The 27,707-nt window shown below is 34.1% G+C and overlaps 1 protein-coding gene across 5 annotated transcripts in view; it reads left to right on the top strand.

The window, feature by feature from the left end:
- Positions 1-27,707, top strand: part of Rps6ka3 (ribosomal protein S6 kinase A3) — a 115,040-nt gene that overhangs the window by 73,579 nt on the left and 13,754 nt on the right. For all 5 annotated transcript variants that reach the window (XM_077107680.1, XM_077107678.1, XM_077107679.1 and 2 more), the window contains 13 exons: positions 2,378-2,458; positions 3,773-3,852; positions 4,429-4,535; positions 6,842-6,879; positions 7,069-7,211; positions 7,840-7,910; positions 16,904-16,992; positions 17,189-17,253; positions 17,329-17,431; positions 18,326-18,450; positions 22,654-22,779; positions 24,939-25,028; positions 27,163-27,321. In XM_077107680.1, coding sequence (XP_076963795.1) covers positions 2,378-2,458; positions 3,773-3,852; positions 4,429-4,535; positions 6,842-6,879; positions 7,069-7,211; positions 7,840-7,910; positions 16,904-16,992; positions 17,189-17,253; positions 17,329-17,431; positions 18,326-18,450; positions 22,654-22,779; positions 24,939-25,028; positions 27,163-27,321 — 1,277 coding nt within the window. The remainder of the gene's footprint in view (positions 1-2,377; positions 2,459-3,772; positions 3,853-4,428; positions 4,536-6,841; positions 6,880-7,068; positions 7,212-7,839; positions 7,911-16,903; positions 16,993-17,188; positions 17,254-17,328; positions 17,432-18,325; positions 18,451-22,653; positions 22,780-24,938; positions 25,029-27,162; positions 27,322-27,707) is intronic.

Here is a 27,707-nt window from a genome sequence, read left to right as displayed (position 1 = left end):
TGAGAAGAATGATGTTTAAATGATATACTTTGTATACTTACTGCAAGAGATAGAAATGTGGATCCCAGGGGCTGGGGTTGTGGCTCAGCATTAGAGCCCTCACCTAGCGCATGCAAGGCACTGGGTTCGATCCTCAGCCCCACATAAAAATAAATAAATAAAGCAAAGTTATTGTGCCACCTAAAACTAAGAAAAAAAATTGAAAAAAAGAAATGTAGATTCCAGGTTTAAGTAATTAGAACTAATCTAAGAGTGTATGAGTAATAATAAAAAAGAACAAATATAGACTAGATTGGAACAGAATTATCAACAGGCCTTGGTGATGAACTTCATTCACCAAAAAAAAAAAAATAGAAAGGGCCTATTGGATATAATAAGGAAGACAACAGAGTTGTAGTGATAGTGATATGAACAAGATAATGAAATCACAGATTGATATCAAATTTGATATACTAGCAAGACAAGTCAGAACACAGAGCTAGCTGCATGGTGGTGCATACCTGTAATCCCAGATACTTGGGGAGGTTAAGGCAGGAGGCTCACAAGATTGAGGCCAGCTTGGGCAACTTGGTGAGACCCTATCTGAAGATAAAAAATAAAAAGGGCTGGGAATGTAACTCAGCACCTCTGGGTTCAATCCCCAGTAATACACATACACACACACACACACACACAAACTGCATAGACATTAAGAACTATTGGGGCTGGGGATGTGGCTCTAGTGGTAGCGCGCTTGTCTGGCATGCCCGGGTTCGATCCTCAGCACCACATATACATACAAAGATGTTGTGTCCACCAAAAACTAGAAAATAAATATTGAAAAATTCCCTCTCTCTCTCTCTCTCTCTCTCTCTCTCTCTCTGTGTGTGTGTGTGTGTCCCACTCTCTCTTTAAAAAGAAAAAAAAAGAACTATTGATTCCTATTCCTGATTTGCCCATTTTCGGTCAGTTGGTACCAAAATCTCATAGTTGGGAGTAGAAAACTGGTAGAATGGGGGAAACTGTGTGTGTGTTTGAATATGTGTATTTATTTACCTTATTTATTTTGCCCTAAGGTCTTATTTCTGTTTCAATATTTGTGGTTACCTTAAATTGAAAATAAAACCAACTCATCTTACTCCCTGTTTCCAGTTTCCCTCAAAAAACTCTCCTAGTCTTTCTATCCTAATCATTGTCATAACCATTCATAATATTTGATCAAAATGTTTTATCATTTTATTACTTCTCTGCCATTCCCACTAGTTTATGAGCTTCTTGAAGATTGTCTTGTTTTTATATTCCTAATGCCTAGTGCACAAAACTTTGCTCAGGAAATGTTTGATGACTAGAAGATAGCTTTGTCCACACATCCTGGTTTTCCAACTTGTTACAAATTGGATCCTCCCTACATCATCTCCCTAGTACTAAACCTGTTTCCATACTGATTTGGCTCCTTCCTAATCAACATTTAGGCTTACATGTCTTTACTCTTGTTGGTATTCCATACCTGGTCTCTTCTAAACCCAGTCTTTTCTACCCTAAATTCCACTTAAAAAGTCTTTAAGTTTGTGTCATATCCCTGCCTCTTTCTTCAAACCTTCCTATGCTGGTAAAACCAATTTTGCCTGCCTCTGAATTCTTGCACTACTTACTGCTATAATAAATTGTTTTATCCCTTAATCATATTCCTAGTGCTATAATTTGATATAATGTCTACCATTTAGTTGAATATCTCTTGCATATCAGGCTGTGAGTACAAACCTTATCTCAAATGGTACAGTGGTAATATATCTATTTTGTAACTGAGAGGTAACTAAGGTTCAGTGAATTTAAATAAGTAACTTAATCAAGATTACAAAGATGACTCCAGATCTTTCCAACTTCAAAGAAACATCTTTTACCTGTATCACATTATTTTCTCTCCTCCTCCTCCTCTTCCTCACTTCCTTTTTTCCCTTTCTCTCCCATCCTTTACTGTGTCTGCCTCATCTTATAAATACTTAACGTTTGTTGACTTGAGTTGATAATGATTGGTGGAAGTATTGAAGCCTATTCCACTTTGTTGTTTTAATATTTTATATTAAGATGCCTTGTTTTTTTAAGTTATATATTTTTTTCATTGTCCACAACTTTGATTTAAATACTTAAAAATTTGACATTAAACCTAACATCTATTTTTAAATTTAAAGCATAGATTCTATAAACAAACACAGTATATTTTGGATATGTAATGTAGTAAACAATATTTGTATTAATTTTATGGATTTGAGAGCAATAATACTACATACTTCTATACACATAAGCAAAATTTTACTTAAAATAGACAATACAAAGAATTTGGCTTTAACATTATCTTTGAAAGATAGTGCGAAGCAGCATATTTGTGATCTTTTTTTAGTTCGAGACCGTGTTCGGACAAAAATGGAACGTGATATCTTGGTAGAAGTTAATCATCCTTTTATTGTCAAGTTGCATTATGGTAAGTTATGAACCAACTGTCATTTCATCACTTTACCTAATTTGCCCACTTCCTGGATAAGCTCCAATATAGATATATATTTGTATGTGTTTACCAGATACATATAATAAAATAAAGTTATAGAAATTAAACTTTTTGTTTTTTGATGGTGCCAGGGAACAAACCAAGGGCCTCACGCATCCCAGGCAAGTGCTGTACCACTGAACTGCATCCCCAAGTAGAAGTTGGTCTACTTCTTAAGCCAACTTCAGAAATTTTTGTTTCTTTTATTTTTTAATTTTACTTATTTTGGGGGTGGGGGTAACCAGATATTGAACCCAGGGGCACTCAACCACTGAGCCACATCCCCAGCCCTATTTTGTATATTATTTAGAGACAGGGTCTCACTGAGTTGCTTAGCGCCTTGCTTTTGCTGGCTTTGAACTTGTGATTCTCATATTTCAGCCTCCTGGTCCTCTGGGATTATAGGCCTGCACCGGCCCACCTGGCTATTGTTTCTTTTAAACAAAATGAAATTAGTTTCTGGGGCTGAGGTTGTGGCCGAGTGGTAGAGTGCTCACCTAGCACATGTGTGACACTGGGTTCCATCCTTAGCACCACATAAAAATAAATAAATAAACACATGCAAACATGGAGTATAACTTATAAAAAATAGTTTCTAAGTGTTAGCCATAGGATTAGCTAATAGCATTTACTGCTTTTTAATAATAATAATAATAAACAACCAGCTTTTTATAGTCCCTACCTGTTAGCCCAACCTGAAGGCAAGAAAGAACTCTAGTATCAGTGGCCTTTCTTTTCTCCAAAGCCATGTACTTCTCAGTGGGTAAAGGTATAGTGATTCTTATTATGTGTTGATTAACAATAAGACATACTTCATGTTTGTATAAGTGTGTCAAAATATAATCTACTGTCATGTATAACTAAAAAGAACAAATAAAAAATTATGTGTAATTAAATCTAACCAACCCACTTTTTTTGTAGTTAGTGACATGGTTTTTGCATTTTATTTAATGGTTAAGTAAGTCTTTTTCTGTCGTGGGTTTTTCTTATTAATTACATGTTTAGTCCTGTCATGTTCCTAAGAGACTCTTTCCTGTAGAAAACCTAATAGTTCCATAATAAGAAACCTTGATTTTAACATTTCCATGTGGAAACCAAGTGAAAGAGTAGTTTTTGTCTAAGTTGAAAATAAGTTTAAATCTCTGATGTAATCATTAATTTGATAAAAGTAATATTTGTTTATGAATGACTTTTCCTAATATAAACCTAAAAAATGAACTACAATTGTTGAATTTTCTTTTCTTCATTTAGCTTTTCAAACTGAAGGGAAGTTATACCTTATTTTGGATTTTCTCAGGGGAGGAGATTTGTTTACACGCTTATCCAAAGAGGTATATGATTAATGTCTGTTTTAAATCTATTTGTACTCATCCTGTTTCAATTAAAGCTTTGTTATATTTCAATATTATATTTTCTCCACTGGCACAAGATTCTTACATTGAAGAAGCTGAGCTACAAGAGTTTTTTTCCTATCTTTTGAATTTATCCTAAAAGTAGGACTTAAAATTGACAAACTATCCTTGTATAAACCCAGCTTCTTTCATAGTTTTTCAGAAGTAATAATATATCCACAAGATAAACTGTAAAATGAGTAGTAGCAATTCAGCATGTATTTTAACTTTTCATTTCTAAGCTCTTACTATGGCGAGACAACAGTGGCACAATCTAAACATAGTTTTTAAATAAAATGTAAACCTATTTCCCCCACAGTGTATAGTTAGCATTTAATAAGTGATTGCTATTGACCAATTAGATTATTTTGCAAATTTCTTTCATGAGTAAATTATGGATAAGGTCTAATTAGCATATTTATAAACTCTTTAATTATTTAAACTCTAAAGTGGAACTTTAAATAAAACTCACAGACCTTAAAAGAAAATAAAGATAGAAAAATTATTTTATTTTAGGTGATGTTCACAGAAGAAGATGTCAAATTCTACTTGGCTGAACTTGCACTTGCTTTAGATCATCTACATAGCCTGGGAATAATCTATAGAGACCTAAAACCAGAAAAGTAAGGAATCATTCTACTAAGTTGAATATAATGTAATATAATTGTTTAGGAGGTCATGAAAAATAAAGTGACTTCATAAAACTCCCACAATATTACATTAGTGTATCTGTGTGTAACATCTCTGTTGCACTGTATATTCTATACTTTTAAAATCTTGGTTAAACAAAAATATTGTCTTGTTCTAATTTGCATTATTTGATTTTCTAATGAGGTTGAAATATATTTTATTGGAAGTTTGTATTCTTGTGAGTTTTCTGTTCATAACCTTTGCTGCTTGTATTTCTTTTAGAATGTTGTTTTTTCCCATTAATTTATAAAAGAAAAAAAATTCACAAATAAGAGTGTTAACTGTTTAGCTAAGTGCTGTCACATGCACCTATATACCTAGAGTCCCCACTACTCATGAGATTGAGATGAGACAAGAGAGTTGTTGGAGCCAGCCTGTCACCAAAAAAAAAAAAAAAAAAAAAAAAAAAATTAGACATTTGACCCACGTTATATCTGCATTTTCTACTTTTTTTAGACAGGGGTCTCACTGTGTTACCCAGGCTGGTCTTGAATTGGTGAACTCGGGTGACTTCCTGCCTCGTTCTCCCAAGTAGGTGGGAGTACAGGCATGTGCCACTGTGCCCAGCTTTCCATTCTTTAAATTTGTTATTTTAATTTACACACTTTTTTCTTACATCAATCCATTTTTTTCTTTTGTTTTCTCTCATGACTTTTATTGTTCAAAATGCTTTTCCCAATCCCATGATCATATATTTTTCTTCTAATTTTTTGTTTTTTTAACTGTAATTCCATCTAGAAATTCTTTGATATGAAGAATGTTATAGAGCTAACACTTTCCCCCAAACACCATTTATTGGAAATTTCTTCTTATAATTTCAACTTTTAAGTCTGAATTGAGCAAAATTTCCACAACTCTTTTAGTAGCAGTAATGGAGAAGCAAACATTGAAAAAAGGAATCTCATGAAAATAAAAGGAAGACCAGTGAAGTAAAGAAAAGGGTCAGGGGGAGGGACGGGGTAGGTACTGGAAAATGAAATTGATTGAATTATTTTATTCAATGAATCTGTTATGTATAATCATAATGCACCAATTTTTTTAAAAAAAAACTGATATTGGTGGTGCATGCCTGTAATCCCAGTGACTTAGGAGGTTGAAGAATAGCTTTATTGAGGTGTAATTCTCATACTATATAACTGATCCATTTAAAATATATAATTCAGTCAGTGGTGCATACCTATAAATTCAACACTTTAGAGGCTTTGGCAGGAGGATTGCTTGAGCCCATGAATTTGAGGTAAATCAGGGCAACATAGCAAGACCCCATCTCAAAAAAAGTTTGATTAATTGTTTTTTGGTATATTCAGAGTTGTGTAACCATCATTTTTTATCAGCTATTTTTATTATTACTTTAAAATGTTATGTGCAGAAATTAAATTATATATTGTGACAGGCAATAGAGAAAATGTTTCTTTGGAACCCTTTTAAGTGATTATTTAGAAATTGTAATACTTTTACATGTGTTTGTCATTTATTTTGTTTTTGGATACATTTCATGTTATTTATTGTTTTTTGTTTTGTTTATTTGTTGGTACTAGGACTGGAACCCTGAGCCTCATAAATGCTAATATTCAAAACTCCCTACCACTAAGCTATATCCCCATCCATATGATTTTTTTTTATTTTCCAAATAATTACTGAGTTTTTCTTGTTATCTTCCCAAATTCTATCATGAGATGAAATTTATTCCTGATGAAATAAATAGTCAAACAGAAGAAAAAGTTACTATAAGATTTTAGTAATTCCCCAGAAAACACTGGGGAATGTCTATAGTGAAGGGCTAGGTCAGTGAAAATGAGGAATGTAGGGAACATGGTATGTTGAGAACAGGATTATGTAGGTTGTGTCAGGAAAAAAAGAACTTGGAAAGGATGCATGAATTAGATACTTTAAAAAATGACCATGAAAATGAAACTGGAATGTTTAAGTCAGGCCAACTGGGCGGCGGGGGGGCGGGGGGGGGGGAGCAGCTTAGAAGGATATAGCTTATTTGGTTTGGTTTCCCCTAATAGTTTTTGAGTGCCTATTGTTCATTAATCTAAGTTATGGCATTGTTTTGGGTCTTTTATAAATATGTATCCAAAAATATTTTCACCCTTTGCCTTTGCTTTGTAATTCTCAGTCTAAAACAATATTTTAGAATAAATGTGATCTGATGCTTAAGAAAGTTATTTCATTTTAGTTGCTGTACATCACTATTCAGTGATTTGAGAGATTTTCTGACTTTGTTTTCTTTCAGTATACTTCTTGATGAAGAAGGCCACATCAAGTTAACAGGTAAAAAAAACCCTTCATTTTATTAAAATACTCTCTTCTATATAATTTCTTCTAAGATTATTTATGGTGCAAATATTGACTAATACATTATGTTTAAAACCTGAGTTAGAATTTTTAATAATGTAAATTTTGGAATTCAGAGTTTAAAATTTATTTGTGAAAATTATTGTGGGGTATTTATTTTGGCAGATTTTGGCCTAAGTAAAGAGTCTATTGACCATGAAAAGAAGGCATATTCTTTTTGTGGAACTGTGGAATATATGGCTCCAGAAGTAGTTAATCGTAGAGGTCATACTCAAAGCGCCGACTGGTGGTCTTTTGGTGTGTTAATGGTAAGGTTTGGATTTTTGGCCTTTCGGAGAATTGGGATCTGTTGCTTTGTGTATTAAAGGATAATCAAAAGTGAATTCTATAAGAGAGAAATTGGTATTTTTTATTTTCTATATTTTATAGTATATATAATAAATAAGAAAAACTATTGCCTGCAGTGTAGAAGGAATATGAAACTCCTTAGTTTTTGCCAAGCCCAGTGGGTGCACAACTTTAATCCCATCTACTTAGAAGACTGAGTAAGGCCAGCCTCAGGAGCTTACAGAGACTATCTTAAAAAATAGAAGGGTTTGGCATGTAGCAAAAGCTCAGTGATAAAGTGCCTCTGAGTTCAATTCCTAGTATTGGTTAAAAAAAAGTTTATATGAAATTGACATCTGTCAGGTTATTCACATATCTACACTTTTAAGTTGCCATTTGAAATGTGATTTAAAAATAAATAAAATGATTAATTTATGCAAGAAAACTACAGAGCTCAATTATCTTTTAGGACTTATCAGGAATTTCTGTAATGAATATAGTGTAAGTATTAAACATTTGACTTATAATTAAGATAATGCTTTCTGTACTTCTGGCCTTGAGATTTTATATTTATTGTCTAATACCTCTGATTATTTTACCTTTCCGTAGTTTGAAATGCTCACTGGCACACTACCTTTCCAAGGAAAAGATCGAAAAGAAACAATGACAATGATCCTTAAGTAAGTATTCCCTAATGAAGATGTTTTGATATTCTAAAATAAAGGCTTCATACTAAAAAAAATGAGATTTTAGAGTGTTGGACATGTAGTATAAGAAATAGCCAAAAAAACAATAAATAAATAAAGCTCAGAGGAAAAAATAAAGAAATAGCTAGTAAATTCATCACTATTACCTGGTTTAAATATAAACAAACTACATAGGTTTAGAGTACTCATTATCTTCATGTGAGTAGTGAAATACTGAAAGCTTTACCTTTTGAGATTTGGAATATGATAAATGTTCATTATTCCACTTCCATCTGCATTGTACCAGTGGTACTAGACAGTAAGTTAAAGCAGGCAAAAAAGTAAATTAATTCTATATGTGAGTAACAGAAAATGACAATTTTAAAGCAGATACTGTTTACAATAATAAAATATTTGAATTCCACAGTCATGGCAGTGAATACCTATAATCCACACTATTTTGAAGGTTAAGGGGAGAGGATCCACAAGTTTGAGGCAAGCCTTGGTAATTTAGCAAGACCTTGTCTCAAAATAAAAAGGAATAGGTATATAGTTCACTGGTACTGCTCCCTGGGTTCAATCGCCAGTATCACCAAAAAAAAAATTATTTTCAAATTCCTAGGGTTAAATCCAGCAACAGTTATACAAGAACTCTATGCAGAAAACAAGAGAATTTTATTTAAAGGAAATTTAAACAACCAAAATAACATGAAAGGATAAACCATGTTCACATTATAAGAGACCCAGTGTTATAAAGATGTAGGTTCTATACATCATGTTATTCAATGGAAATATAATGCAAGCCATATACATAATTTTATGTTTTCTAGGAGCTACATTTAAAAAGTAAGAAGAAACAAAATTAATTATAATATATTTTATTTAACCCTATATTCCAAGATATTATCATTTCAACAGGTAACCAACATAAAAAATTATTAGTGAAACAGATGTGGTGATGCATACCTGTAATCCCGGTGACTCAGGAGGCTGAGGCAAGAGGGTAGCAAGTTCAAGGCAGCCTTAGCAACCAAGCAAGGCCCTAATCAACTTAGTGAGACCCCATCTCAAAATAAATAAAAAGGGCTGGGGATGTGGTTCAGTGCTTAAATGCCCCCGGGTTCGATCTCTAGTTAAAAAAAATTATTAAGACATATTATAAATTGTTTTTTCATATTTGTTTGAAATTCAGCGTGTATTTTTCACTTAGATTTTGGATGACCAGATTTCAAGTGTCCAGTGGCCATATATGGGTAGTAGCTACCATACTAGATAATAAAATTATAGTTGCAATGCAAATAAAATAAAAATTTAACCCAGTTTTATATGGAGGGTTTGATATACTGATTCTAATATGATAATGGACCAAGAATCACTAAAATACTCTTCGAGAAGATTAAGATATTTAGACTTCCTTTGCCAGATATCAAGTATTATAACTGTAAGTAACTCAATATAGCATTGAAACAATTATGTAGACTTCTGCAGTGATTAGAGATAACAGTAACAGACTTACATATATTTATACCCTTAATTTATAACCATTGGGAATTGCAGAGCAGTAGAGGGAAAATACATCTTACCAAAAGATTCCATTAAGAGAGAGTAAAAGGGGCTGGGGTTTTAGCTTGGTGGTAGAGCACTTACCTTAGATTAGTGAGGCACTGGATTCGACCCTCAGCACCACATAAAAATAAATAAATAAAATAAAGATATTGTGTCCATCTACAACTGAAAATCATATTTTTAAAAAAAGTAAAAGAAGTTTCTGACACAATTGGCAAAGAGACTTGTACCCAGAATGTATCAATCTCCAGTCAATAATAAAAAGAAACAATAAGAACGTGGGTAGAGGTAGGGACCACATAAAAGAGGATATTCAATGGTTTATAAACTTATGAAAAGATGCTCAAACTCATTAATCATAAAATGTAAAATTTCCTGTGGGGTGGTACATATCTGTAGTCTCAACTAATTGGAAGGGTAAGGCAGTTAAGATCCCTTGAGCTCAGGAGTCCTGGACCAGTCTGGGCAACATAGGGAGACACTATCTCTTGAAAAACAAAATAAAAGAAAATGAAGATTAAAACTACTATTAGCTACCACTGCATATCCACCAGAATGGCTAAAATTAAAGAGACTAGCAGGCTAAACATTTAGGGTGGCATTGCTTCTAAAAAGAATAATCACTATACTTATGGCAGAAATTTTGTGCTCAGTAGGTCAGAGACTCCCATCCAGACTACAGACTGTGACAAAAGGTGTGGAGTCTCTGATTTGTACAGATTGGCTCCATCACAAATTTACCAAATCTAGAATTTCAGTCAGGTATGGTGGTATATACTTATAATCCCAGCTACTCAGGAGGCTGAGGCAGGTATATTGCAAGTTCAAGGACAACCTGGGGAACTTAGGGGAGACTCTGTCTCAAAGTAAAAAAAGGGCTTGAGATATATAGCTCAGTGGTAGAATGCCCCTGGGTCTAGTCCCCAGTAACACAGACACACACATACACGCAAAGAATTCCACATAAAGTGTTTCGGCCTTTACCTGCAGATCATAAAAAATATCCAAAACCTTCAAACTGCATAATTTTTTTAAAATATTTTTTTAGTTGTAAATGAACATAATACCTTTATTTTATTTGTTTTTATTATGTGGTGCCAGGGATCGAACCCAGTGCCTCACGCATGCTAGGCAAGCGCTCTACCACTGAGCCACAACCCTGGCCCCAAACTGCATAGTTTAACCAGAATAAAAAGTACGAAAAGGGCTGAGATTGTGGCTCATTGGCAGAGTGTTTGCCTAGCATGTGTGAGACACTGGGTTTGATTCTCAGCACTGCGTACCAATAAATAAAATAAAGGTGTATTTACAACTAAAAAAATATTTTTTTAAAAAATCCATGTTAGGAGAAAGATACAATGTAGCCTTAAATTACCACAAGGACTTCCAGCAAAGGAGAACATGTCTAACACATTCCTCAAAAGCCCTAGAGAGGGGCTGGGGTTGTCGCTTAGTGGTAGTGTGCTCGCCTGGCATGCATGAGGCACTGGGTTTGATTCTCAGCACCACATAAAAATAAAGACAATAAAGTCCATCAACAACTAAAAAAAATTTTTTAAAAAGCACTAGAGAATTAGCAGTGCAATGGTATCTAAAACCTATAGAGCAAGAAGCAGTATGCCTTGATGCCACAGCAGCATTAGATTAAAATATACAAAATCATTTTTATTTCAAATTGGCAAGAGAGTGTTTTCATTAAATATAATTTAAATTCCAGTCAAAAAATGGGAGATTGGAAATATAGATTGTTGGTGGGATGTAGAGCAGTGGCAACTTTCATACATAGCTGGAAGGAATATAAATACAAATACTCTTATAACCATTTTGGAGAACAGTTTTTGTCATTATCTTCTAAAGACAAATATATGTATACCATCATGCATTTATCCCACTCCTAGCCATGCACTCAATTTATATGCATCAAGGAACTCACATTAAAAAAACAGTATAAAGCTGTTCATAGCACCATTGTTTGAACTAGTAGAAGGTACTTCATTAGCAGTAGGATGGATTAATAAACCCTGATATATTTATACAGTTGAATAGAGTAGGAATTGTATTTACTATCTGTAAATATTTTAGGTTTTATAGGCCACACACAGTCTCTGTCACATATTATTCTTTATTTGTATTTTTTGGTCCAACTCTATAGGAAGAAAACATTTCTTAGGACCCATACAAAAACAGGTCCACATCTTTGGCCCATGAGCATGGTGTGCCACAAGCAGAGAAAATGAACAAACCACAGTTACATACAACAACTTGGATAAATCTCACACGAATGTTAAGCAAAGGAATTTCAGACTCAAAAGAATACATGCTATGTGTTTCTATTTATACAGTTTATAGAGCAGGCAAAATTAAAGCATATTTTTAGGGTCTATATTACATGGTACAAGCTAGAGGCAAAATAAGGAAAGTGGTTACATTGGATGAAGGATTCTGGTAATGTTATCTTTCTTGACCAGATAATTATTCACTTTTTGGTAAATCATTAAGCTATGTGATTTGGGCAGGTTTTTTTGTTTGTTTGTTTGAATTTTTTTGTATTTTATGTTATTCTTAAAATGTAAAAATATGTACTACATAAATGAATGAATGTTCACTTGGCTTTCATCACTGAACTGAACCTTCATCACTCCATCTACTCTGGTCCCCCTCCTTTCAGCTGACAGACACTCTCTTGTGTGTTGATAAAAACCAAGCCTTTTCTTTGACCTGACCTTCCTTTCAAGTTATTACACCATCTTCCTACATCTTTTCAGTACAAAGCCTCTAAAAGAATAGTCTATGCTTTCTATTACTATTTTTGGCTTCTTTTATTCCACAGCCTGTTTGTCATTCATCTCTATCACTCTACTGAAATTGCTCTCACTATGGTTTTTAATGTTCTTCTGGTTTGCTAAAACTTGTGGAAGGTTGTCACAAAGGTGACTGTCTACCAGTCATTCACAAAATTCATTCAACAGGTAATTGAGTACTTTATACAGGTACTGGGGATGCAGTATGAACAAGACAGACAATCATCAGTGGTCTCACAGAACTTACGTTCTAGTGGGGGAGATAAGGAATTAATATTTAAGTAAATAAATATAATACTTTCAGATAGTAATGGGAACTGTAGGTATATAATAAACCAGGGTAATTTACTCTGCCAGTGACCCCTTAGTGTGTGAGGGAAGGGGCAGGGACAGGAGCCATTTTAGATAAGACACTTAAGGAAGGCCGCTCTGAGGAAAATTTGACACTCTTGGCCCCTCCCTCATCCTCATTTTTTCCTATTATTTCCTCATCTATTTCTTCTACCTCTCTAAGCATTCTTCTCTTTGCTGTCTTTTGCATGCCCATTCTTTCTGTTTCTGTTTTTCTTTAATTATAAACATTTTCAAATACAAATTTTGAAAAATGAAATATATAAGTATCACATATACCCATCACCCAGATTCAGCAATCATCAGAACTTTGTCACATTTGCTTCATGTATTCCTTTTTCTCTTCTTTCCTTCTTTAAATATTTTTAATTGTAGATGGACACAATACCTTTATTTTGCTTATTTTTTTTAATGTGGTGCTGAGGATTGTACCCAGTGCCTCACATGTGCTAGGCAGGCACTCTACCACTGAACCACAACCCCAGCCCTCTTCTTTTCTTCTTAACTGAAATATTTTAAACACTCCAGATGTGTCATTTCTCACCTTAATTCAGTTTTTCCTTGCTCAAATATGCATTTTTTTTTATTTTCCCCAAGAATAATGATATTTATTTGGGAATAGGAGAGCATTGCAATCTGAAAACGCCTGCCATAGCAAACTATGCACATATTCAGAAAATAAAACTCTTGGGCTGAGATTGTAGCTAAGTGGTAGAGTGCTTACCTAGTGTGTGTGAGACAGTGGGTTCGATTCTCAGCACCACATAAATAAATAAAATAAAGGTCCATCAACAGCTAAAAAAATAATAAAAATAAAATTCTTCTTCTGATAAAAGACTCAAAAAGAAAATATGCATGTTTTCTTACATAATAAATCTAGTAATAATGCTTGAGTGTTATCAAATGCCAGTTCTTAACCAAATTTTTCAGATTTTCTGTCAAGGGAAGGGACTACCTCACTATCCAAAACAAAGAATTTAAAGCTGATTTTGTTAGTTGTTCATAGTAAGAAAGAATATTGTTGTTGTTGTAGAGACTCTCCCAGCACAGTAGACCAATGATCTTACATAGGGCTTGGGGGAAAATATAGAGTTTAAGAATTGGCAGATTTTCAGGTCTAAACATGGGATGACATCATCACTAAGTGTAATTACTTAAGAAGGGATTATTATTGATCAGTTGACATTCACATGTGTTTATTTGAGTGAGACCAATCCTGTTTGGCTAATTTTCAGGGACACAGACCACTTACTGATTGATTGGCTTAGAAGTTTCCACCAGGCAAATTGTCATTGATAATTGAATGAATTGAAAATCAACTAAGGGGGCTGGGGTTGTGGCTCTGAGGTAGAGCGCTTGCCTAGCCCATGTGAGGCTCTGGGTTCAATCCTCAGCACCATATAAAAATAAATAAAGGTATTGTGTCCAACTACAACTAAAAAATAAATAAGTATTTTAAAAAAGAGAATCAAGTAAGGGTTTAAAACCGGTTCTCATAGTTCTCTTGTTATCATGGTTACATAGCAATTAGTCTTTTCTTAGGAATGTACAACCTTTTTATTGTCCTTGTGATATTAACTTGTTTCTCTATCCTCTTTTTTTATGGTGCTGGGGATCAAATGCTGAGGATCCAGTGCTCATGCATGCTAGGCATAATACTCTACAACTGAGCCACATCTCTAACCCTCTTCCATCTTTTCTGTTAAACTTTTGGCAAGATTATTTCATAGCTTATACTTAGTGCTCCCTATTGTGTTAAGCTAAGAGGTTTACAATGCCAGGTTGTCTGACCAGTGATGAGTTCCTGTAATTCCAGTTGTGATCCCACCACTACAAAATTCCCTGTTAGGCTTTTGTCTCATGTTTTAATCCATTGAAAATAAGTACTTGAATCAATTATCTTTTAAAAGATTCAAAAATGGTGATTTTTCTATTACTATTATTCCTTTCTCACTTGTTAGATGTTTTCTGAAACAGTGAACTTTCTCTCATTGACTGGGGCTGTTTAGTTAACTTTAAGGGTCATCCAAGAAACGCAGAATACTTTATTATTTTCTTAATTTTTCTTAATTATTTCCAATTGTTCAGAGCCCGGGTAACTTTCATTTGGAGTGGTGTCTAATGAATTAGGTTTTTAATGTTTGTTTTAACTTTGCTTTTTCTTTTTTTTTTTAACTATGGTGAACTCGTGAGATTTGATAATTAGTGTGATTCAGCCAATTGAATTCTTTTTGTTTTGTTGTTGTGGGTGCTGAGGATTAAACCCAGGGCCTGAGCATTTAGGCCATGGATACCTCTTATCCACATTCCAATGTAGAATATCTACCACCTATCACCTCCTCCCAATCCAGATCATTCTCTACTAACCTTGGAGTTATTTCTTAGGGGAAAAAATCTACTGTTTCAAGGGCTGGGGATGTGGCTCAAGCGGTAGCGCGCTCGCCTGGCATGCGTGCGGCCCGGGTTCGATCCTCAGCACCACATACAAACAAAGATGTTGTGTCTGCCGAAAACTAAAAAATAAATATTAAAAATTCTCTCTCTCTCTCTCTCCCTCCCTGCACTCTCTCTTTAAAAAAAAAAAAATCTACTGTTTCAAGAGCTCTGCCTAATATACCTAATATAGCACTGCGTCTTCAGTTTTGTTCAATATAACCCTAATTTTGGCGGGGCTGGGAATGTAGATCAGAGGTAAAATGTCCCTAGGTTCAATCCCTAGTGTCAGAAAAATAGAAGAGAAAAAAGAATGATTTCTTGACTCTAGATTTCTCAACCTTTTATGTGCAATGTATTTTATTCTATGTCTCCAACAGAAGGCTATGATAGATAGCATTGTACAAATTCATATTCTGTAAGATTCATTCTATAATATTCATGAAATGTTTTATTATTTGTACAATATATCTGGAGGAACTTAATGTTATTCAGTAAAATTTGGGGTAATGCTGGCCAAATTACTAAGTTTTCAACCTTTAGGTTACATTGAAGGCCTTTCAGAATGTCCCATGTTAAATTAGATATTCATTACTGTTCACTTAGCATTCTTTCCATGTTTTTCTAGATTTGCCTCCTAATGTACTAAGGTTATCTATATTCATCTTCCCCACTGACCATAGGGGGGCTGTATTTAGTTCTGTATCCATAGCACTAAGTACTGTCTGGCACGTAATAACTCAGTAACAGCTCAGTGAATAATAAATGGATCTATTTCTGAAATAGGAATTTCTCTTCTAGCCATTTTCTCTAACTCTGTTATTATTGTCATACTTACAGGATCATGGTTTCTTTAATTTGTAGGTTTGGAAAAAGAATAAAATTATATACTGTAGCTGAACCAGACCATAAGCTCATTCAGGCCAGTGGTTTTCAGACTGTGTGCCACAGTCTTCAGTGTTCCACAAACCCCTTTTCCATCAATCAGTTCCCTTTCCCTGCAGGAGCTGTTAAAGAATTAAGAGGGGGAAAGTAGCATATGAAGTACACGTTCTTAATATCGGATTTTTTAAAATTCTCTTCAAGAAAGACTTCTAAGTGTATAGTTTTAGGGTCATTGATCTAGTATCCAATCCCTTTGCTTTTTCTTTTCTTTTTCTTCCTTTTATTTATTTATTTATTTTATTTATATACTTTTTTGGTGGTGCGAGGGATCTAACAACCCAGGACTGCATGCATGCCAGGCAAGTCACTCTACAACTGAGCCAGACCCCCAGCCCCCACCCAATCCTTTGCTTATGAAGACAGGCAGAAAGAGATTGGTTTTCCCAGCATCACAAAGTTCTTAGTAACAGAACTAAGGCTTAGATGGCCTTATTTTCACAGTAGTACTCTTTGCAAATTTCTGAAAATGAAGAAATCCATTAGAAGATTTTGGGGCTAAAATTTTAAAATTTTACATGAATATTCATAGCAGTTTTATTCCTTCAACAGGAAAATGGATAAACTAACTATGGCTCGTCCATACTATAATGCACTAATAAAAAATGTGGAAAGTAAAAAAAAAAAAACTGGCAAAAGAACTAAAAACACACACATAGTGCAAATAAAACTGGGGCCATCTTAATGAGATCCATGCATTGTCATTATTCTGGTTGTGATATTACATTAAAAGTTCAAAGTGTTATCATTGGGGAAACTTGGTAAAGGATCTCTATTGTTTGTTATAACTGAGTGTGAATTTATGAGTATTTCAATATAAAAAGTCTAAATTTTTTTTAATAAAAATAATGATGTCTCAAAAATGAAATGTTATTATGTGGATCTATTATTTAGAGCCAAACTTGGGATGCCACAGTTTTTGAGTCCTGAAGCTCAGAGTCTTTTACGAATGCTTTTCAAACGAAATCCTGCAAACAGATTAGGTAAAAATTCTAATTAGTTTGTTTCTTTTGTGTGTGTGTTGGTGTTTGGAGTTATTTGGGGGTGGGGGTGGATTTTTTTGTGCTGGGATTATTAAATATTCAGACAAATATTAAAAGCAAAATCAGAACTAAGTAAATATGTATAATTATCTATTTATTCATTTCTCCTTGAAATGAACCTACCAATTTTTTATAGGAGCAGGACCAGATGGAGTTGAAGAAATTAAAAGGCATTCATTTTTCTCAACAATAGACTGGAATGTAAGTATAGGATGAAAACTTGTTTAAAATATGTTTATAATTGACACATGTCTAAGTTTCTCTTTTTTCTTCCAGAAACTGTATAGAAGAGAAATTCACCCACCTTTTAAGCCTGCAACTGGCAGGCCTGAAGATACATTTTATTTTGATCCTGAGTTTACTGCAAAAACTCCCAAAGGTAAAGAGGAAACATGAACACTCAAATATAAGATGGCAGATTATTTTCTTGTTCAATCAGAAAATCTTTTCCAAGATAACACTTGATGGTATTCACAAAAGATCCTAAATTTGCTATATATCAACCTGTCTCCCCGACTTACTAGGAGCCATAGCATTGATAGATTATCATATAAGGCTTCACTGTCCAGTATGGTAGCGAGTAGCCACATGAGGCTAATTAAATTTAAATTAATTGAAATTAAACAGTCCCAATAGGCACATTTAAATGCTCAGTAGCCTCATGTGATTACTGGCTACCATATTGAACAACTCAGATAATAAAACTGTCCATTGTTCCAGGGAATTAAATAGGATGGCACTAATTTCAAATACTATTAACCCAATAATTCAATTTATTATATTCTTCAAAAGAATTAGTTACTGGGGCTGGGGATGTGGCTCAAGCGGTAGTGCGCTCGCCTGGTGTGTGTGCGGCCCGGGTTCGATCCTCAGCACCACATACAAACAAAGATGTTGTGTCCACCGAGAACTAAAAAATAAATATTAAAAAAAAAAGAATTAGTTACTTTTGGGCTAGGGATATAGCTCGGTTGGTAGAATGCCTGCCTCTCATGCACAAGGCCCTGGGTTCAATCCTTAACACCAAAAAAAAAAAAAAACAAACTTATTTTCTAGGCTTTGGAGAGTAGGATGTTAGAGTGGTAACATCCTAGTAGGATGTAGAGTAACCAGGACAGATCTGACACAGCACCTCACTGAAGTATCCTAGATAGCAGAAGGTACATGGTGCCTGAGAAGAACACCAGAGTAAGTGATAAAGGACACAAATCAACAATTCTTCCCTTAGTTACATTTCAAAGGAATATTCTTAGTAATTTCTTCTTCTTTTCAGATTCACCTGGCATTCCACCTAGTGCTAATGCACATCAGCTTTTTCGGGGGTTTAGTTTTGTTGCTATTACCTCAGATGATGAAAGCCAAGCTATGCAAACAGTTGGTGTACATTCAATTGTTCAGGTGAGTGGATTCCTAAATAATTTTAAATTTGAAATGTAAGGTATAGTTTGTTACATGAATAATAAGATTAGATTTTATCTATTAAGTAAGCAATTTAAAATATTTTATATTATTAGCATTACTCTTAGAAATTCCTTTCATATGTCATTGAAAAGATTGCATGAACCAAAATCCTAGATGCCTATGTGATGTGAAAATAGAATTCTTTCTACTTTTTCTGTCTCCTGTCCCATACCTCAAAATGTTTATCAGGCCAATGTGTTTCACTCCCTGCCTCTATCAGGTTAGCTGTGGTGGACTGAGGTCCCCTGGTTCCTTGAAGCCTTAGAATAGGGGTCAACAGACTTTGTAAAGGGTCAGAAAATTTGAAGTTTTATGGGCTATATTTTCTCTCTCATGACTAATCAACTCTACTGTTGTCTCACAAAAGCAGCTATAGACAGTCCATATTCTAAAAAATTCAATGGACATGACTTGAGTGCCAATATAATTTTTATTTGCAAAAAAACATACAGTGAACCAAATTTGGCCCACAGGCCATGGTTTACCAGTCTTTGCCTTAGAAAGGCGTAAGAACTAAAAATGAACTCAGATCTTAAGTTTTCCAAGAATTATGCCCTCATTCTTTTGGAGTTCCCCCCATTGTCATTAGGAAGAAATGGTTATGGGCATTGCCTTAGAGTGCCCCCTACTCTTCATCCTAGCTGTTTATCAGAGTTACAGAAAAAGTAGGTAAGACCATAGAGATAGGTTGGAGTGTGTTTATAACAGGAAGCTGGAGTAGTAAATTAAATATTGTTAGACGAACACAAATAATACAAACCATTATATTTCTTTCCTCTCATTCTAATATTATGGAAAGACAAATTTAATTCACCCTGATGTGTTAATTACACATTGTATACATATATACATACATTGAAATGTCATGCTGTATGCCATAAATACATACAATTATTGTGCCAATTAAAAATCAAAATAAAATTTTAAAATTTTAATTCATCTTTTTACTCAGAACTAAATCTATTTTGAGGCATTAAATCATTTTTAGGGTATAATTAATACTTACATTTGTTTAATGACTAAGTTGCTTCTCTGTGAGCATGTATGCATACACTAGGGACCAAACCCAGGGTCTCAAATATGCTATCACCAAGCTACATCCCCAGCCCAAGTTGCTATTGCTCTTAAAATTTTTTTCATGAGTCATTTGTTTGCTTTCTGCTTTCTAGAGAATCAGTTTAAACACTAGGTTTATTTATGGGGTTTTGTTTGTTTGTTGCAGTCCTGAGGATTGAACCCAGGGCCTTATGCACACTAAGCAAGTACTCTCTTACTGAGCTACACCCCAGCCATAAATACTGGTTGTTTTGTTTTTGTTGTTGTTGTTGTTGTTTATTTAGTTATTTTTGTATTGCTGGGTATCAAACCTAGGGCATCATGCACACTAGGTAGGTGATGTAATATAGAGCTCACCACCAACCCTAAACACTCATTTTTAAACAAAGCTTATGTTAGAATAGTCTTTCCCTTTTACTATACAAGCACATAAGTGTGTGGAAAGTTTTTTAAATTATAACTTCTATACTTAACATAGCAACCATAAACATATATTCTAAAAAATTCAAGTTCTACTTTATGCAAAGCACATAGTCACGGAGGATCTCATATCAGTATAGCTAAGGGCAACACAACTTCCCTCGGTTCCCTTTGTGGAAACAGTAATTTGCTAATTGTCAACTACCAGACATTATTAGTCCCTAACTCATGAGCAGTTTTTTTTTCTGAGAATTTGTATAAAACTATGACTTAAGGGTACAGAAAGGAGAGCATGACTACTGAAAGTCCAAAATAACAGGTAGCACTTGCAGATATTTTCATTTAATCCTCATCATTATCATTTGAGAAAACACAAGTTCAAGGTTACATGACCTAATAAGTGGTACATCTTAAACCATCCAGATGTTCTAATTATGAATTCTCATAAGTCTTTTCTTGTATATGAGAAGTTTCAAACGTCTCCTTATTTGCAAAGGTTCTTTAAAAAACCTATAGCTCTTTGGGGAATGGAATGGGGCTAAATCACAGACAAAGCTATAGGCCCCTTTTTCTGTTGTACATATTCAATATTTCCTCTTTAACATGAATTTTTTGGGTTTTTTAAAAATATTTTTCCTTGTTGATAGATCTTTATTTTATTTGTTTTTACATGGTGCTGAGAATTGAACCAGGTGCCTCACACTAGCCAGGCAAGTGGCTACCGCTGAGCCAGAGATCCAGCCCCTTGAACATGAGTTCTTTTAATTGGGCTCTTTTTAGTTATAGATGTTAGTAGAAACCATTTTGATAAAATTATATAAGCATGGATTATATCTTATTCTAATTAGGACCCCATTCTTGTGGAGGTACATGATGGTGGGATTCACTTACGTACATGGGAAAATTATGTTGGGTTCATTCTGCTGTCTTTCCTATTTCTATCCCCCTTCCTTACCTTCATTACCCTTTGTCTATTGAACTTCTCTCTCCTCCCCTTTATTGTTGTTTGCCTTATTTCACTTAGCATGATAGTCTCCAGATCCATCTATTGACTGGCAAATGTCATAAAGTCATTCTTTATGCCTGAATAATATTTTATGGCGTATATATACCACAATTTCTTTATCCATTCATCTATTGAGGGGCACCTAGGTTGGCTCCATAGCTTAGCTATTATGAATTGTGCTGCTATGAACATTGATGTGGATGCATCACTGTAGTATGTTGATTTTTTAATTCTTTGGATAGATGCCAAGGAGTGGGATCACTGGATCAAATGGTGGTTCCATTCCTACTTTTTTAAAGCTTTATTTTGTTTATTTAGTTTTTTGTTTTGTTTTGTTTATGTGGTGCTGGGAATCGAACCCAGTGCCTCACACATGCTATGCAAGCACTCTACCACTGAGCCACAACCCCAGCCCCCAGCCCCCAGATTCCTACTTTTTTGTGTAATCTCCATACTATTTTCCAGAATGGTTGCACCAATTTGCAGTCCCATCAACAATGTATAAGTGTACCCTTTTTTAAATTTTTTTAATATTTATTTTTTAGTTGTAACTGGACACAATATCTTTATTTTATTTATTTATTTTTATGTGGTGCTGAGGATCAAACCCAGGGCTTCACACGTGCTAGGCAAGTGCTCTACCACTGAGCCACAATCTCAGCCCCAAGTGTACCCTTCTCCCACATCCGCACCAACATTTATTGTTCCTTGTATTTTTTTAATATTGATTTTTTAGTATTCGGCGGACACAACATCTTTGTATGTGGTGCTGAGGATCGAACCCGGGCCGCACGCATGCCAGACGAGCGCGCTACCGCTTGATCCACATCTCCAGCCCAGTGTTCCTTGTATTTTTGATAACTGCCATTTTGACTGGAATGAGATAAAATTTCAGTGTAGTTTTAATTTACATTTCTGTAATTGCTAGAGATGTTGAACATTCTTTCATATATTTGTTGACCATTCATATTTGTTCTTTTAAGAAGGGTTTATTCAGGTTTTTTTGCCCATTTATTGATTGGGTTCTTTAGTTTTTTTTCTTGGTGTTAAATTTCTTGTGTTCTTTGTGTGTCCTGAAAATTAGTGCCCTATCTGAGGTGCACATGGCAAAAATTGTCTCCCATTCTGTAGGCTCTCTCTTCATGCTCTTGACTGGTTCTTTTACTGTGAAGAAACTTTTTAGTTAAATGTCATCCCATTTATTGGTTTTTTATTTTATTTATTGCACTTTAGAAGTCTTGCTAAGGAAGTCAGTTCCTGAGCAAATATGTTGAAGTGTTGGGCCTACATTTTCTTTAGTATGTACAGGGTTTCTGGACTAAATCCTATGTCTTTGATTTACTTTCATTCTATTACATATGGATTTCCACTTTTCCCAGCATCATTTGTTGAATAGCCTATCTTTTCTCTGATCATGAGCTTTTTAAAAAGGTATACTTTGCCTGGTACAGTGGTGCATGCCTGAAATCTGAGCAACTCAGGAGGGTAAAACAGCACTTGTAGAATAAATGCTATAAATAATTATTTTTTATTTTCACCAATATTCATTTACATTTATAGTTATCATCAGCAATGCATACTAAGTAACATATTCCCTTGTTATGAAATGCACTAAAGGCATTATGGAACTCTTCATCAGTTAATAATTGTGTTCGTAGCAGTTGCACAGGAACAGTATTCAGTTTACTGATGGATATGAAGTAAAAGAAGATATTGGAGTTGGCTCATACTCTGTTTGCAAGAGATGTATACATAAAGCCACAAATATGGAGTTTGCAGTGAAGGTAAGAATATTTAGATTTAAACTGTGGCTCTTTAAGTTCATTCTTATACTTCTCAGTACCAGTTAAAAAGTACACTCTTTGGTAAAAGTGCCTTTTGTTATAAAAAGTTAAGATAAATTTAAATATCTGGGCTAGAGGTGTTCAAAGATCTTAATCTGGAACCATTAATTCCCCTGAGGCTAAAAATAAGATATTCATAATCCAGTTAGCCCAGGGTAATACAAATTTGTACCTCTCACTTTTAATAGTATTCCTTTTACTCTCAGAAGTCCCCATTTTATCATCAGGGTATCAGAGAATTCCCCAAAATTGTGTGCCAAATTTTGTATGTTTACATTTTTCTGGCAAAAACCTTCATAATGTCTTTACATCTAAAGGGATCTGTGATTCAAAAGAATAAGAGCCATGGTCATACAATTTATGATCATTAGCAATTTTCATTTCATCAAGTGTTCTAAGACACCTAGTTCTGTGATGAAGTTTGATTTTCAAATCTGAGTTATGAATGAACAAATACTATATTCAAAGTATCTGCCTTTTCACATCTCAGAATTGTAATGTCTGCTCTCCCCGTTCAAGCAATTCAATTAATATCTAAAGCTTCCAACTTTTCTTGAATCTTAGTACTAATTTATAAATATGAGAATATGTTTAGTTATTGAGAGAGTAATATTGTTATTACTATTTCAAACTTGGATCTAAATACTTTAAAAAGTCATCGGTGTCCATAAGGTTTTCTGTCAGATATAAAGATGAACCATAGAAATAACAAATAACATATTTTCTTCTATTGCTCTCATTAGAATCTAGAATACATAGAAATTTTTAAGTTTTTTGCATAAAAGGAGAAACAAAGAATAATACACTTGCTGTACAGCTTAAGGATATGTCTTGCCACCATAAACACATCAGAAAAAAAATGGACTGAGGCCCCCCTTTGAATTGCAGACACCAGGAGCAGTATGCTCAAAACCTTGAAGCTTTCTCCAAGCTATTTGAAGATTCCTGTGACTTAAGTTAAATTCATAAATTCAATCCCAACATAACTGTAATACTACCAATCTGAGGTCCACAAGCACAAGTATGATGTAAACTGGGCTCAGATTAGCAGATCAGATTATGTTGTTAAAAATGACACTTGTCAATGTGTTCTGGTTTCCAAGAGCCTCTTCACTTAACATGCCTATTCCATATACCTTCTTAATTATCCATTTGCCTAATTCCACACTATCATTTGCAATTGGTTTCAATGATGGTGTGGAATTGTCTTCCCTGTTCTCCAAATAGGGTATTTTGTTTTACAACTAATCTATTTCAGAAAGATTGGACTCAATACTGATTTACATTCTTTCCTAAGTTGCTGGAGTGATTGGGTATTTACTGAATACATTTACTACTGACCTGTTTTAAAATTGAATATATGAAAGCCACAAAATTTGTTTCAGAATTGAAACCAAACTTGTCTTTTTAAAAAGACAAGTTTATTACTTTAACAGATTAAAACATTATGAGAAATGTTTTAAGAAGCAGCTGACATACAAGGATTAAAAAGCTATGTTAGTATTTTAAGAGCTTTATTATAATAATTAAACTTAATTCTAAACAAGTAAAATTCTAGGTGTGGTTTTCTGCATAGTGTTCTATTTAGCTACAAAAAATAAGCTTCTACTTAACTGTTAATTTTTATAAGTAGCTTATAACTAATGGGATATTTCATTAAAGAACTATATTAAAAGAAATGAAGTTAGTTCAATAAACAGATGCTGGTGGTGGTGTTATACAGGGTTAGAAGTTAACTGAATTTCCAAAAGTTTAAGACATTCAAGGGTAGAAGAAAAGATATGTTAACTGTATTTTTGAACCTTTTCTTGAGGCTTTTCAGTTTTTAGTAAGTCCTAAACTTACTACAAATTTACACTGGAGAGATTGGTGGGAATGTGACTCACGGGTTAGCATTTACAATCTTGCCATCTATATCAAGACTACCTTTCTAATTAAACAGTCTAGCCAGGTAGGTGAACACACCTAATGATAAATGGCATATACACATGCACACGCATGCATGCATACACACACACGGAGATGATACCTAAGGTCTGTGGTTACAAACATTCAAAGTTTATGTTCATGAGATTTTGTGATAAATATTTGCCTTTTAGATTATTGATAAAAGCAAGAGAGACCCAACAGAAGAAATTGAGATCCTTCTTCGTTATGGACAGCATCCAAATATCATTACTCTAAAAGATGTAAGTATATTCTTTAATAAGGATCACTTGATTCAGCTGTCTAACTCTCATTTGGGATATTTTAAAATATCATGTGGTAGACAAAGACCTCCATATAGTAAATTTAAAAAGTAGATTTGAGTACAACATATGTAGCATAATTCCATTTCTAAAGAAAAAAATTTTCTATAATTTTCTATTTTTGTCGTAAGAAGAAAAGTATTTTAACATTCTTTGTAGTATCTGCATTTGCTTGAACATATACATAAATGTCCAATATTAATGTTGCTATTAATTAACATTCAGGATTGACAAGCTCTGCAGACTCCCCAAACTGTTTAACACAATACTGCCAGAGAGCTAAATGCACTTATCTACCTATATTACTTCCCTTTCTACAATTTATATTCATACTCCCCAGCCCTTCAAGCCCCTGCCTTCCTCTATAGCAGTTGTCACACTTCCCCCTATGCTCTAACCATACTATATTGTATATATATATTTTTTTTGAGCATGCCTCTTTTTCTCATATTCCTCTGTCTTTGAATTTATGGTTCCCTCAGTTGGGAACACTATTCCCCTCCTTTGCTTGGCTAACTACCACACATTTAAGACATTGCTAAACTACTGCTTCATCCAGGAAGTCTGCCTTGCACATCACCACCCTTAGGACAAATGAGGTATCCTTTCCTAGCTGTCATGTTACCCTGCTTACTTTATCTCCTATGGCTTTTATTATAACAGTATCGGCAAAGGGCGTGCACTGCCCAGGTAGCATTTAGCTCATTCGCTTATTGCTGGTGCTCACATAGGCCCAAAGGCTATATTTGGGTGTTATAAAAACTCCAATTTAATCAGATTGATTTATTTCTGCTTGTTGTTGGAAGAAAAATGTTTACTAAATCACATCAAAGTGTGAAGCTGAACAGTGACTCAAAACATAATCTCCAAGAATGCAATCAAGGAAATTAAAAAGGAAATCTAGAAATACTTTCTCTCAGCCTAGCCTTGGAAACTCCCTAAGCTGGCTATATATATCTGTGCTAAAATTTTACTCAGACTTTTTTTTTTGTATTTGGACACAATACCTTTATTTTATTTTTATGTGGTGTGAGGATCGAACCCAGGGCCCCACACATGCTAGGCGAGCACTCTACCACTAACTCACAACCCCAGCCCTTTTACTCAAACTTTTATTATAGCATCTCCAGCACAGTTTTACTCCCATTTATATGTCTGTTTCTCCATATAGAGTACGAAAACTTGAGGGCAGATATTTAACTTCATTTTCTCTGTGCTTGAGGCCCTAGCACCCATATAGTATCTAGTACTGCTTATGGAGCTACCTAAAGTTTTCCAGTAACAATATAGTGAGAAGGAAATAAAAAGAACTTAAGTTTAATAAAGGGATTATTTCAGTTAGGGATTGTCTGGGGTATAAATACAAAATTCCAGTGAGCTTTCTATTTCTGTGTTAAGAGTTCACTTCTTTGTGGTTAGATGGAATTTCTCTTTAATAATTAATCTTCCTTCCTAATTCTTTCATATAACTTGTTTTTTTCAATTTAATCAAAGCCAGAATAATTCATTCATTCTGTGTATATAATTATAGAAGTTCTTCCTTTGCAGAAATTGGAAAATCACAGGAGTATATACTTTTGATACCAGTCCCTGCTGTCATCAGTAGATAGAAAGAGATCAAGAGGAGAAACAAGCCCTAAGAATATAAGTTCAATGTCCCTTTTGCATATCATACCCATAGTTGTTTTGATTGCCATGACTTAAATTACAAGGTATTTTTCTGACATTCAATCTCATCAATTTTTGTTTTCATATTTTAGGTATATAAAATTGTTTATACATTTTATATCTTCCACTGGTTGTGAGAAGCAAAATTTTGTTTGAATATAAAATGAATTTTAATATCTCTTCAATGGGGGCTGGGGTTGTGGCTCAGTGGTAGAGCGCTCGCCTAGCAAGTGTGAGGCCCTGGGTTCCATCCTCAGCACTACATAAAAATAAATAAAATAAACGTATTGTGTCCAACTACAACTAAAAAATAAATATAAAAAAGTATATCTCTTCAATGTGTTAAACTTTGGGATACACATAAATCTTCAAATAATGTTTTATATTTTGATGCTTAATTTTACAGGTGTATGATGACGGGAAATACGTGTATGTAGTAACAGAACTTATGAAAGGAGGTGAATTGCTGGATAAAATTCTTAGACAGAAATTTTTCTCTGAACGAGAGGCCAGTGCCGTCCTGTTTACTATAACCAAAACTGTTGAATATCTTCATGCACAAGGGGTATGTATTTTTAACATTGTTTTTATTAAGAGATAGGGGTGTGTGTGTGTGTATGCATGCGCGCGAACCCCCAAGCGTGCACATGCTTTCTTTTTCTTAATATTTTAGCTAAAATTACAAATGTGGGAGTTAATTTCTGCATGTAATAGGAAATAACTAATAGATTCATTATCCTACTGGTTTTTTCTACATTAAACTTTTTTCAATGAACTTTGAAGTACTACTTTGAAATCCTAGCTTGTTTATACTAAATCCTTATGCTTTCCAAGAAAAGATGAATGAGATCATCATATTTTTTTAAAGAAAGGAGATCTGGGTAGGCAAAATTTTAGTAAAAAGCAAAAATATCAGGAATTCTGGGAAGGAAAGAAAGAAAGGAGAAAATG

This window comes from Callospermophilus lateralis, chromosome X (assembly GCF_048772815.1).
Source record: "Callospermophilus lateralis isolate mCalLat2 chromosome X, mCalLat2.hap1, whole genome shotgun sequence".
NCBI lineage: Eukaryota > Metazoa > Chordata > Mammalia > Rodentia > Sciuridae > Callospermophilus > Callospermophilus lateralis.
Note: the sequence above shows the minus strand (reverse complement) of the source record. Positions and strands in the feature narration are given on the sequence as shown.